At 30.5% G+C, this 13,818-nt stretch overlaps 3 protein-coding genes across 3 annotated transcripts in view; 1 reads left to right on the top strand and 2 right to left on the bottom strand.

Moving 5' to 3' along the window:
- Positions 1-1,233: 1,233 nt before the first annotated feature.
- On the bottom strand, positions 1,234-5,276 carry LOTGIDRAFT_233247 (hypothetical protein). Its single transcript, XM_009058992.1, has 4 exons — positions 5,253-5,276; positions 4,485-4,636; positions 2,104-2,323; positions 1,234-1,561 (listed from the first exon to the last, which is right to left on the bottom strand). Exons 1-4 carry the CDS (start codon positions 5,253-5,255, stop codon positions 1,439-1,441), a joined length of 498 nt encoding a protein of 165 aa, XP_009057240.1. The 5' UTR covers positions 5,256-5,276; the 3' UTR covers positions 1,234-1,438.
- A 2,577-nt stretch (positions 5,277-7,853) lies between these two features.
- LOTGIDRAFT_162927 (hypothetical protein) lies at positions 7,854-8,693 on the top strand (the record flags this gene model as incomplete). The annotated part of the gene is made up of 1 exon (XM_009058991.1): positions 7,854-8,693. A coding segment is annotated over one exon (840 nt), but the record flags the coding sequence as incomplete, so codon positions are not given.
- Positions 8,694-12,120: 3,427 nt separating this feature from the next.
- The window catches only part of LOTGIDRAFT_162926 (hypothetical protein), a gene marked incomplete at both ends in the record, with an annotated part of 4,729 nt that continues 3,031 nt past the window's right edge, over positions 12,121-13,818 (bottom strand). The window contains 2 exons of the mRNA XM_009058990.1: positions 12,121-12,170; positions 13,211-13,352. Coding sequence (XP_009057238.1) covers positions 12,121-12,170; positions 13,211-13,352 — 192 coding nt within the window. The remainder of the gene's footprint in view (positions 12,171-13,210; positions 13,353-13,818) is intronic.

Here is a 13,818-nt window from a genome sequence, read left to right as displayed (position 1 = left end):
TATATGTAAATAGTCTTCAGAAGTAATTGAATGTACGAAAATCGTATTATTCTTTCAAAATACCCCAAACTATGAATTTCACCATCCATTTCTGTATATTATGTCATTCCTATATATGGTAGCGTCTCTATAGAAAAGGCGAGTCGTCTTTTTAATTTTCAAATGCGGATAATTCTGGATCAAATTTTGACTTCGAGCTGTGAACACGAATATTGATTAGCTCAGCTAAAAAAATCCCATGTCTCTGACTAAGGTGCGATTGGTCAAACGAATGGCGAATCTGTCCTTGAGTAGGCCTAAGTTACCGAATATCGAAGCATTTGTTTTGAATGGAAGCCATTCATCTCTGCCAACAGAAAAAAAATGCATGGCTTTAGTCGAGGTGTTAATCATTTCAAAGCTTTCAGTGACTTTTTGCTTTTAACTTGGGATGGGAGGATCAGAGGAGGGAATCTAATGGCGTATGGAAGAGAGAAAGTGTATATTCAATGCACCCGGAACTTCTTATGGCTAAGCATAATTACTAAAAAACACACACCTCTTATTAATTTAATTATAAACTATTTTTATTTAATTAATAAATTTGATATTATCTACATCAATTTTATGTAAATATGAATATTGTTTTAATTTGAATAAATTGTGGAGTTGTATTTCATATTAATATCGTATCCCAAATTGGAGTTTTGACATTTCATCACATCCCACAGTGACCCAGATACGGGGTTGGCATACATGTAGTCCTTTTTTCATATATATCCCAAATATATATTTTTTTTGGCATATTGTTAAATTCCAGACACGCGGTTTGTCATGTTTCATGTACTAATAAACATCATGATCCAAATTAAAGCTGGGTTCCCTTATTTTCATTCATGAAATGAAAATGCTAATACATGTCCATAACTAATTCATAATTAGCAAAATTAGAAAATTAGAGAGTAACCAGCAGAATTCCAATGAGTGACTGATAAAGAAAGGTCAAAGAGTCTTTTTTTTTGTTTATCCAGACTGTACATACATGTACATTTATGATTGGTTAAAACCCTTAATTATATGCAATGAGAACATACTGATATGATTAAGAATACATGATGATTCATTTAAAATATTTTACTTAATTTGACACAAAAAACAGGAAAACCATCTTTAAACATTTGATCGAAATTGAATCCCGGACACAGTTTTTTTCTACTGCCAATTTCTTGCCGTTTTTTTTAAAGCAAAGTCATGAAATATGAAATTCAATCATTAAAGATTTTGGAAGCCATGTTAGACATGGGTTTAATACGAATGTACAAAATAATATCGTCCCGAAATATTGACATTGAATATTAGGCACCAATGGTTACGATAGTAAATATCACAGAAGAATGGTCAAATATAATTTATAATAATATAGTATGTCTATGTACAGTTTCAAGATACTCGGCAGTTTCTAAGCGTTGCCTTTCTTCATCTCGGTTTGGACGACTCCATATAATTTACCCCAAGCTTTCTTTGTATCGGCATCCATTTTCAATTTTCTGTCCCAGGCGTACATAATGCAGGAACCCAAAATCTAAAATTCAACAAATTAAATCTATAATAACGCTAAAAAGCTATATAAAAAGCTATCAAAAAATAATAAAGCTATCAAAAAATAAAACTTCCAAGACATTAGTGAAGTTCACCTATCGAACCATGATCGTAGCTCGGTCGCACTCATTAATTTGCATTATACATGGATGTCCAAGCTATTCCCTTCTCTGTGAACAAAATAGGTGAAGATGTGAATTTCAAGATCTCATCATAACCTTATTCAAAGGGTATAGTTTTAACCTTTGTGTGTATCGGGAAAAGTTGATTCCTTCGGACCATTCCTAGATTCCATATCGGTCCCTGGCCAGATTAAAACGTCCCTGTCTCAAAATCATTCAAGTCAAATGGTTTAGGCGATAGTAACGTCACACTCTGGTCGGTTTTTTTAATTACGGGCATATAAAAGTCGGACCAGGAGAACCCCCCTTCCTCCTACATACAGGCAAGAAACTCCTTTGAATACCTCTAACAAGTAGCAAACTATCGTCATGAACTAAAAGAAACATAATGACTGAGGCATACCTCGTAATATTTTAATGGAACACCATAACTTTTATGTCTGGCACCAAGATCGTTTAGGACTGGTAAAAGTCCTTCCAACTGGTCTATCTCTCGTACTACAGATTCGAATACATCTAAGACTTTTCGAACGTGAGCTTTAAATTGTTTGTTCTCTAAGCTAACTTCGCCGTCCTTCGCAAAACCAAATTTTTCTTTCGCCTCGGGAGCTTTTTCAAATAATCTGAAAAATGAAAACGACCTTATTGCAAATGATATGTCTTTTCGGTATTTCAGTAGGCTATGTAAAAAAAACATATGCTGTCTAAATATAGGCCCTATTCGGCATCGGAAAATATAAATAACGACATGTTTCATTTGATTGTAGATGAACACAATGTCTTGAAAATATTTCTTGAAAACCATTTCATACCAAAATTCGGTATTGATTCCGAGCTGGTGATTCAAATATTAAAACTTTACATCATGTTCGATCGTCTGGTCATGGCGATCGTCGTTATTACTACGCCTCCGCCTTCCTGTCTGGTCATTTGAGACTTGATATTTGCGAATTGAAAAGTACGTTTTTCTGATGCAAACTTCAATAAAAAGTGGGAATATTTTTTATTACGTATGACGAAACAACGTGCTTTTCAATTCGCGAATATCAAGTCTAAAATGACCTGGCGGGATGGCGGAGGCCGAGGATTCAAGACACCACACAGTCCTGTTCTTTATTTGTAACAAATAAAAACAACTTTACGAAGATCAAAATCAGTTACGCAATGAACAATTATATCATTCAAGAGTTAAAACTGCGAAGTCTCTTATAAATAAAATATTTCTGTTGAATGATTTTTTAGTGGTCTTACTCTGATCTGAAATAACCGATGCAATTTTTGTCATTCATTGGTTAGCATAATTAACACTAATGGTTTTACTTGACTTGCATTCTGACAATACAATTACATATGATATATATTATATATTATTGTCTTGAACCATTGTTTTCAAAATCACTATAAGTATTGTTGACTTGAAAAAATATGTTCAGGTGCAATTTGTTTGTTACAATTCTCAATGTACTTGTCTACATTGTTTTACTATATGAATATGATAGATAGATAATAACCATAGCCTGCATTATAGAGAGAATGACGCCCTGAGGGTTAATCAACTGTCGAAATTGCCAAAGAAATTGTCGTCAATTTTCATTTCTGAAAATGGTCTAGAAAGCTGGAACTGAGTTCTATCAGATGGTAATACACAAATTTAGATGTCTGTTTGAAATGTACTGAATGTACTTTACTATATGTTGGTAGCAGTTAGACTTAACCTAGAATTCACTGCGACTAATTCGGGAGTGTGAAAGTTTCTTCTAGGACAAACGCTGGACTAGGTCATGACACACATTCACTATGTTAAAAGGGAATTTTTGATTACCCAAATTTTGACCAAAAATATATTTTTTACTGATTACAAAATATGAAGATGGAAGTTTGTCGGGTCCAAGAAATGTGAATGTGTGTTTTATTCCAAATTAAATCTTCAGGTTGCAGGTTGAAGGGAATAAAGCGCCGAATGCAACAGTTGAAAATTGGCAAAATTAACGTTCACCTTATTTCGTTTCATTTTGTAATGTGTTAGATTGTAGGACATTAACCGACCTCTACGAACTACATATGGAAATAACTCACATTAATAAAGTCATTTCTAAAATGTTATTCGGAGGCTTTTTTGAAATTGTATAATTAAGTCGAGGTAGTGATTCAAAATGATTGTGCACTACGTGATATTTCAATGTAAGAACTATACGTAGTTTTGTATGTAACCGACCTACCTAGCAAAAATGTTTGCCCTTCAGATATCTTTTGTGCCTAATGATATCAATGAATATTTTTACACACTGATCGATTCGTCCATTATTTATCTATATATCTGACGTACTAGTAGATCTATGTTATTGAAAGAGGGGTGAGAGGTCGCGGTTATGTACTCTAGAGCGTCACGTTCCCACTTTCTCCTTTCAAACTTTTATTACGAAAGTGCGAAGTCGAAGCGTATCAAGAAAGGTTTTAAGAGATCTCTGATTGAAATATGCAACAATGATTATACATGCATATGAGTGCATAACTTATAAATTTGAAAATGAAATAATAAATTAAGCGTCATGATGAATCATTGAAGGGAAGTTAACTCAGAATAGGTGATTGACATAACCATGCCAAATTCATTCATTCATTCATTCATTCATTCATTCATTCATTCATTCATTCATTCATTCATTCATTCATTCATGCATTCATTCACTTCATTCATTCACTTCATTCATTCACTTCATTCATTCACTTCATTCATGCATTCATAGTCACTCACTCACTCATTAAATTCATTCCAATATTTACTTATAATATATATGAGCACCATCAGCTATAACATCTCCTTCATTAAACTTGGCCCACGAACTTTTTACCAGTTCCTTGTCTTTTTCTGTCAGATCTGCTGGCATTCCAGTGGACACCCCACTACTACTTCCACATCCCATATTATCAGCACTCTAAATAAAATACGAATTTGATATATCATAATAAACTTTTTTGATTCCCAAGTAATCGTTGTTCATTATAGGCCCGACGGAAAAAAAATGCATATTGTGTAGAATTCAATATAAGAAATGACATAGATGTGGAATCAACGGCGGCACCAGCCTCCTGGTATAGGGGAACAAATTAGTGTAGACTGACTTAATCGGGGACAACTGTCATAGATGAATTTCCAGATGCGAAAGGCTACGAAGATGGTAGTCTTATTGGGTTCTATCCGAGTAAAAATAGAATTGATTTGGTGCACTCTGACATATATTTTTTCATATAAAATAATATTTTGAAATATTTCTATGAAACGATTTGGGGATACAAAGTATTTTCTAAGGGGCCCTATCGATACATATACTTCAAAATATATCGTTACACGTTGCACGCATTATCAAAATGCACATAGTCATAATTATACCGGGCATTACATGTTTGAGAACATTATCGTTTATCCACATTATTGTGGCTGATAAAAAGCAAAATATGAGAAAAATTGGTTGTACATAATGGTTTACCGTTGTTTTAAATTGTTGAAGCATTAAAAAAAAAGCCTTAAAAGATGCTTAATAAGCTGCTTACCATTTTATCTTACATTAACGTACGTATATCCCTTCTTAAAGCAAACAATAAATGAAATACGTGCACTTTTGTAACTTGATTTATTTTACAGTGTAGGTAATCTACATGTTGAAAACGTGTCCCTTCTTATCTCAACCCCAGCTGATTATACCCACTGTGTTGTCATTTTGTCGAAATAAAACTTTAAAAAGGGCTATAAATCAATAAGGTAAAGATCTAGAGTAGCTTTTATTAACTTATTGTCTTAATATTGGGTCCAAAGGTTGGAAACTATTGAGCAAAATGATCTCAACAAGTTTTCCTTTCCTCTGACTGCAGATAAAAACATCAAATCATCTCATACAATAGATCCTACATACCATATCATATCATTCAATCGGCATTTTTAACATTAAATCATATTCATAGGCCTAAGAATCAATCTGCATTTCTATCATTTAATGATAATCCCAGGAATCAATATGCATTTCTAACATTATTTTTTTCTAACATTTAATGATAAGAATCAATCTGCATTTCTAACATTATGATAAGAATCAATCTGCATTTCTAACATTAAATGATAAGAATCAATCTGCATATCTAACAATTAATTATAAGAATCAATCTGCCTATCTAACATTTAATGATAAGAATCAATCTGCATTTCAAACAGTAAATGACAAGAATCAATCTACATTTATAACATTTAATGATAATAATCAATCTGCATTTCTAACATTTAATGATAATAATCAATCTGCATATCTAACATTAAATGATAAGAATCAATCTGCATATCTAACATTAAATGATAAGAATCAATCTGCATATCTAACAATTAATTATAAGAATCAATCTGCATTTCTAACATTTAATGATAAGAATCAATCTGCCTATCTAACATTTAATGATAAGAATCAATCTGCATTTCAAACAGTAAATGACAAGAATCAATCTGCATTTCAAACAGTAAATGACAAGAATCAATCTGCATTTCTAACATTATGATAAGAATCAATCTGCATATCTCACATTTAATGATAAGAATCAATCTGCCTATCTCACATTTAATGATAAGAATCAATCTGCATATCTAACATTAAATGATAAGAATCAATCTGCATATCTAACAATTAATTATAAGAATCAATCTGCCTATCTAACATTTAATGATAAGAATCAATCTGCATTTCTAACATTTAATGATAAGAATCAATCTGCATTTCTAACATTATGATAAGAATCAATCTGCATTTCTAACATTTAATGATAAGAATCAATCTGCATATCTAACAATTAATTATAAGAATCAATCTGCCTATCTAACATTTAATGATAAGAATCAATCTGACTATCTAACATTTAATGATAAGAATCAATCTGCATTTCTAACATTTAATGATAAGAATCAATCTGCATTTCTAACATTATGATAAGAATCAATCTGCATTTCTAACATTTAATGATAAGAATCAATCTGCATATCTAACAGTTAATTATAAGAATCAATCTGCCTATCTAACATTTAATGATAAGAATCAATCTGCCTATCTAACATTTAATGATAAGAATCAATCTGCATTTCTGACATATAATGATAATAATCAATCTGCATATCTAACAATTAATTATAATAATCAATCTGCATTTCTAACATTTAATGATAAGAATCAATCTGCATATCTAACATTTAATGATAAGAATCAATCTGCCTATCTAACATTTAATGATAAGAATCAATCTGCATTTCTAACATTATGATAAGAATCAATCTACATTTATAACATTAAATGATAAGAATCAATCTGCATTTCAAACAGTAAATGATAAGAATCAATCTACATTTCTAACATTTAATGATAAGAATCAATCTGCATTTCTAACATTAACTGATAAGAATCAATCTACATTTATAACATTTAATGATAAGAATCAATCTGCCTATCTAACATTTAATGATAAGAATCAATCTGCATTTCTAACATTATGATAAGAATCAATCTACATTTATAACATTAAATGATAAGAATCAATCTGCATTTCAAACAGTAAATGATAAGAATCAATCTACATTTCTAACATTTAATGATAAGAATCAATCTGCATTTCAAACAGTAAATGATAAGAATCAATCTGCATATCTAACAATTAACTATAAGAATCAATCTACATTTATAACATTAAATGATAAGAATCAATCTGCATTTCTAACATTAAATGATAAGAATCAATCTGCATATCTAACATTAAATGATAAGAATCAATCTGCATATCTAACATTTAATGATAAGAATCAATCTGCATTTCTGACATATAATGATAATAATCAATCTGCATATCTAACATTTAATGATAAGAATCAATCTGCATATCTAACATTTAATGATAATAATCAATCTGCATATTTAACATTTAATGATAAGAATCAATCTGCATTTCTAACATTTAATGATAATAATCAATCTGCATATCTAACATTTAATGATAAGAATCAATCTGCATATCTAACATTTAATGATAATAATCAATCTGCATATTTAACATTTAATGATAAGAATCAATCTGCATTTCTAACATTAAATGATAAGAATCAATCTACATTTATAACATTATGATAAGAATCAATCTACATTTATAACATTTAATGATAAGAATCAATCTGCATTTATAACATTTAATGATAATAATCAATCTGCATATTTAACATTTAATGATAAGAATCAATCTGCCTATCTAACATTTAATGATAAGAATCAATCTGCATTTCTAACATTAAATGATAAGAATCAATCTACATTTATAACATTTAATGATAAGAATCAATCTGCATTTATAACATTTAATGATAATAATCAATCTGCATATTTAACATTTAATGATAAGAATCAATCTACATTTATAACATTTAATGATAATAATCAATCTGCATATTTAACATTTAATGATAAGAATCAATCTACATTTATAACATTTAATGATAAGAATCAATCTACATTTAAAACATTTAATGATAAGAATCAATCTGCCTATCTAACATTTAATGATAAGAATCAATCTGCATTTCTAACATTAAATGATAAGAATCAATCTACATATCTAACATTTAATTATAAGAATCAATCTACATTTATAACATTTAATGATAAGAATCAATCTACATTTATAACATTTAATGATAAGAATCAATCTGCCTATCTAACATTTAATGATAAGAATCAATCTGCATTTCTAACATTTAATGATAAGAATCAATCTGCATTTCTAACATTAAATGATAAGAATCAATCTACATATCTAACATTTAATTATAAGAATCAATCTACATTTATAACATTAAATGATAATAATCAATCTGCCTATCTAACATTTAATGATAAGAATCAATCTGCCTATCTAACATTTAATGATAAGAATCAATCTACATTTATAACATTTAATGATAAGAATGTGCATTTCTAACATTACACATCTAATATTTAATGATAAGAATCAGTCTACATTTCTAACATGTCATAAATATTTTATTTCCAGTATATCTAATAAAGAGCCAATTTGTTAAGTTCGTTTTTTATAAAGTATTTTGTGAAGTTGATTTTTAAAAAGGTTGGAATTATCAGGTTCATCTTGGTGAATGTTGAAAAGATTAGATATATTTGAATTTGAATAATATCAGGTTCATTTGGTCAAATGCTTTGAAATGTAGATTGATATTTTTGAATGTTTGATAACATCAGATTCAGGTCGTTGAATGATGAAAAATTTAGATTGATATTTTTGAATGTTTGATAACATCAGATTCAGGTCGTTGAATGATGAAAAATTTAGATTGATATTTTTGAATTTTAATTAAAGTAATTGTTATCCATATAATTGTGTTCATGTTAATATCATCATTTACTAAATGCTAGATTCAGGTCTTTGAATGATGAAAAATTTAGATTGATATATTTGAATGCTTGATAACATCAGATTCAGGTCTTTGAATGATGAAAAATTTAGATTGATATTTTTGAATGTTGGAAAACATCAGATTCAGGTCGTTGAATGATGAAAAATTCAGATTGATATTTTTGAATGTTGGAAAACATCAGATTCAGGTCGTTGAATGATGAAAAATTTAGATTGATATTTTTGAATGCTTGATAACATCAGATTCAGGTCGTTGAATGATGAAAAATTCAGATTGATATATTTGAATGCTTGATAACATCAGATTCACGTCGTTGAATGATGAAAAATTCAGATTGATATTTTTGAATGTTTGATAACATCAGATTCAGGTCGTTGAATGATGAAAAGTTTAGATTGATATATTTGAATGTTTGATAACATCAGATTCAGGTCGTTGAATGATGAAAAATTCAGATTGATATATTTGAATGCTTGATAACATCAGATTCACGTCGTTGAATGATGAAAAATTCAGATTGATATTTTTGAATGTTTGATAACATCAGATTCAGGTCGTTGAATGATGAAAAGTTTAGATTGATATATTTGAATGTTTGATAACATCAGATTCAGGTCGTTGAATGATGAAAAATTCAGATTGATATTTTTGAATGTTTGATAACATCAGATTCAGGTCGTTGAATGTTGAAAAATTCAGATTGATATTTTTGAATGCTTGATAACATCAGATTCAGGTCGTTGAATGATGAAAAATTTAGATTGATATTTTTGAATGCTTGATAACATCAGATTCAGGTCGTTGAATGATGAAAATTTAGATTGATATTTTTGAATGTTTGATAACATCAGATTCAGGTCGTTGAATGTTGAAAAATTTAGATTGATATTTTTGAATGTTGGAAAACATCAGATTCAGGTCGTTGAATGATGAAAAATTTAGATTGATATTTTTTGAATGTTGGAAAACATCAGATTCAGGTCGTTGAATGTTGAAAAATTTAGATTGATATTTTTTGAATGTTGGAAATATCAGATACTTTTCGCTATGATGTACATACAGAGGGTTTTTAACATAATTAGAATAAGAATCATGGCATAATATATACATAACAAAAAGCACAATCATCTCTTCATGCAGACAACTACTACAAATTTAAAATTTCGAGACTTTTGGTATTCCTTTTAAAGATTTTTTTTATGAATTGAGTTTTACGTTCTAATTAGCATTTGGAGACATAAATATCTAATAATAAAGTAAAAAATTGAGTAATATTTACATTCCACTTACTTTGTTTAGTTAAAAAAACTATCTAGTGTTATATCCAATAGTTGAATTGCATATGGATTAATACGCTCGATTCAACATAACATTAGAAAAATTGACTTAATCCGGGCTTATATCTCTAAGGGTTTCTTAGTGAAATTTGCCGTGTGTCTGAAAATTGTACCAAAGAAAAGACTATTCGAACATTGATTATCGGAATGAACTTGGATCTTCATTCAGTATCCGTTATTCCTTGGGATTTACAGATGTGTATGGCAACCAATGGTCATGGAAAATTTGAAAAGCTAAAAAAGCACAGTGGGCAAATTTTTCCATCCATAAGAATCAACAAGATAGATATACTCTATTTTCTAGGACAATATTTGTTTACGGTATATTTACTATTTATTGCGTTTATTGTAGGGCAGGTATTTAAGATATTGATGATTGACCCCGACTATCAAATAGACTATTGAATGCTATTGTAACCAAGAGAGAAAAGTTAATGTGTGAGAATTTATAAACATACACGAAAAACACAAGCACAAAAAACATACACGTTGATACGCAATACTTAATTCCAGTTTAATTGATTGTCTATCTCAAAGCATAAAGCGAATTGATACATGATTATAGTGGATAGGTCAACAATATGTCACGTTTGATGTGAATCTGGCAGCGACGCTCAAGTACAATAGTCATATGAAACTACGTTATGGTCAGAAATACTTCATTCAGATACGACACTGTTCATCTTTCTTAAATCTTCGTTAATACCATTTATCACAAGGAATTTTGTCCTCATTTCAAAAAGAGGATATTGGTAATTAAATAAAAGAAAACTATTCTCCATTGACAAAACTGCTGAATCTCATTCCAACTTTATAACACTTTCAGTGTACTACTGTATGATTATTGAACATTGAATATATATATATATATAAAATAACATAATCAAAGAAGCACAATATATATGGATATACTATTTTTGACATTTATCAACTTAACATTTGACAAGCAGCGTTATCAAGAGAAATATGGAGGGTCGGGGATGCCTGAATTACAAGAAACATGACCCGTTTCATATATCAATAATATAAATCGTGCTGAATGACTGTCTTTTGATTAATGTACGACTAAACTTCTTCGGTGAAATTTTTTTTTATTTTTGACGTTATCAAAGCGTTAATTTATAACGTTTACGCTCGTACGTTAATCTATGATATTTTGAGAAATGAGTTTCAAGTAACAAGGCCTGATAACACAGCTTGGTTACATGGCTTAATAACATGGCTTGGTTACATGGATTGATAACGTAGCCTGGTTATATGGCGTTATACCATAGCCTGGTAACACGACTTGGTTGCAGGGTTTAGTAACATGACCTGGTTACATGGCTTGATAACGCGGCTTGGTTGCAGGGTTTGGTAACATGACCTGGTTACGTGGCTTGATAACGTAGCCTGGTTACATGGTTTGATAACATGGCATATTTTTATTGCTATCTGGAATGTATGCCATGAAGATTAAAAACACTCGGGCGCACATGTTATGGAGGGACACAAGTGTCATAATTAACTACTCCTGACCTCAGTTATACGATTTCAATCAAACTTAGTTTATATTTTTATATTTCATAACTGATAGCTAGCATGCCAATCATTTCTTTTCCCTTTTGGTTTGATAACATGGTAAGTGGTAAATTCCATTCTATAAACCAAGTAAATTACATTGTGGATCTATTGTACCGGTGGGAATAGCTGAAAAACAGAGAAAGCATGAATAAATTACATTTATCCCCTATAACCCAATTATCAGAATAGTTATCAACCCTTCAACACTATTAGATATTTCTACAATGTTTTTGATATGTAAATGGTATCAGGGACTGATGCTATGAATATTCATATGTCACGTAATTTTTAAATTGGCCAATCAACACTCTTCTACATACAGTTTGGTTTTCACATTTGAATACACAAACAAAATTAGTGAGTATTATAGTAAGTAAGAAAGTAAATATTTTATTTAAGTCTCACAAATTAAACATTAATGATATATACAAATTAAATACACCCCAATTCATCTGCCATTTATTATATTATTTATTTTATGACTAGAGATAACACCTCTCACTATAACAGTAGAAATGGTAGAAAATCGTCTGAAGCCGAGATGGTCGTGACAAGCGTTAGCCACCTTCTCATATATATACTATTATAGTGAGAGTCGACTATTGATAGAAACAGATGCCTGTGGGTAGGCTTATATACTCCTACTGGCATTACTTGAAAAATCAAAATATATTCATAATATTAATGATATTTAGTTTATCAAACACTGTCATGAAAATTAATGACCTTTTATGCTACGCTATTAAAAATTACAAATATAAGATCCACCGTGAATGGAAGAATGAACAAGTTTCCTAAGAAAATTTCCTAAGGGTGCAGGCACATGTGTACAGTCTTGGTCGCCGATATTTGTTGCAGACTCGAATCTTCAATAAAGTAGCACGCGTGTCCGCGCTTCTATACGACAAGAATCGTTGCCGACAGGATTTATAATATCAAATAAGTTTGATATTTGTCATAGATTATCTTATCGTCTGCAAGACAGAGCAACAGTTTCCAATCAAATTCCTTTCCTTTCAATTGCATGATCCGCATGTGATTATCGACAGAGTGGAAAAATACCGACTGGAGATTTTTTGCCACCTCCTGTGCCCTCAGTCGGCCAGTGAAACTCTTGACGAGACTTTAGAAGACCGTTCGTGTGCATCTTAAAAGTACCAACTTACTGTACTGAGGGTTTTTAACAAATTGTATCAATCCATCAGTTGGAGTCGCACCACCACAACCACCATCACCTCTTAATTGAACCACAAAATCGGTTCTATTTACTGTAAAATGGGGTGCATATCCTGTAGATCTCCATGTTGTCTGTAAAAAATATGAAAATGACCATTTTAAAATGCCTAGCACAGCACACAGTTCGGGACACAGAGAGAACGTACCTTTAAAAAACGCTTGTCCAAGATTGCAAGTCATAATTAATGTTTTTTTTTGTTAACCTTGCAGCTACATGTATTACGGATGAAGTCATAAAATTGTCGTATCTTATAATAGCTATCGTCACTTTCGCTGGTCCATTTTATTTACTTGCTTGCTGACAAGACATCGAAGTTTTATTCTGAAAAGCGACATTGATAACTGTGCCCGTTTACATGTATTTAGATGACCTAATTTAATTTGTTTAAGGGCCACGAAAGAAATAGAGGACTTACCGAGTTACTGATCATAAGTCCTGTATTAGTTACATCTATTGTTGATCTTCCTCTCAAACACCTTTCTGTTTCATATTTACTGCAGCAATAGACCACGCCATACGGCCTCTCAGCTCCAGAAA

This window comes from Lottia gigantea (genome assembly GCF_000327385.1).
Source record: "Lottia gigantea unplaced genomic scaffold LOTGIsca_37, whole genome shotgun sequence".
Classification (NCBI taxonomy): Eukaryota; Metazoa; Mollusca; class Gastropoda; family Lottiidae; genus Lottia; species Lottia gigantea.
Note: the sequence above shows the minus strand (reverse complement) of the source record. Positions and strands in the feature narration are given on the sequence as shown.

Bases quoted from the DNA above. Each gene is read 5' to 3' on its own strand.
- LOTGIDRAFT_233247 (XM_009058992.1), bottom strand. The intron at 2,324-4,484 runs GTAAATATTGGA...TTCATTTTTCAG, and splicing joins GGTGCTCATATATATTATAA to ATTATTTGAAAAAGCTCCCG. The intron at 1,562-2,103 runs GTATGCCTCAGT...GTTGAATTTTAG, and splicing joins TTCCATTAAAATATTACGAG to ATTTTGGGTTCCTGCATTAT.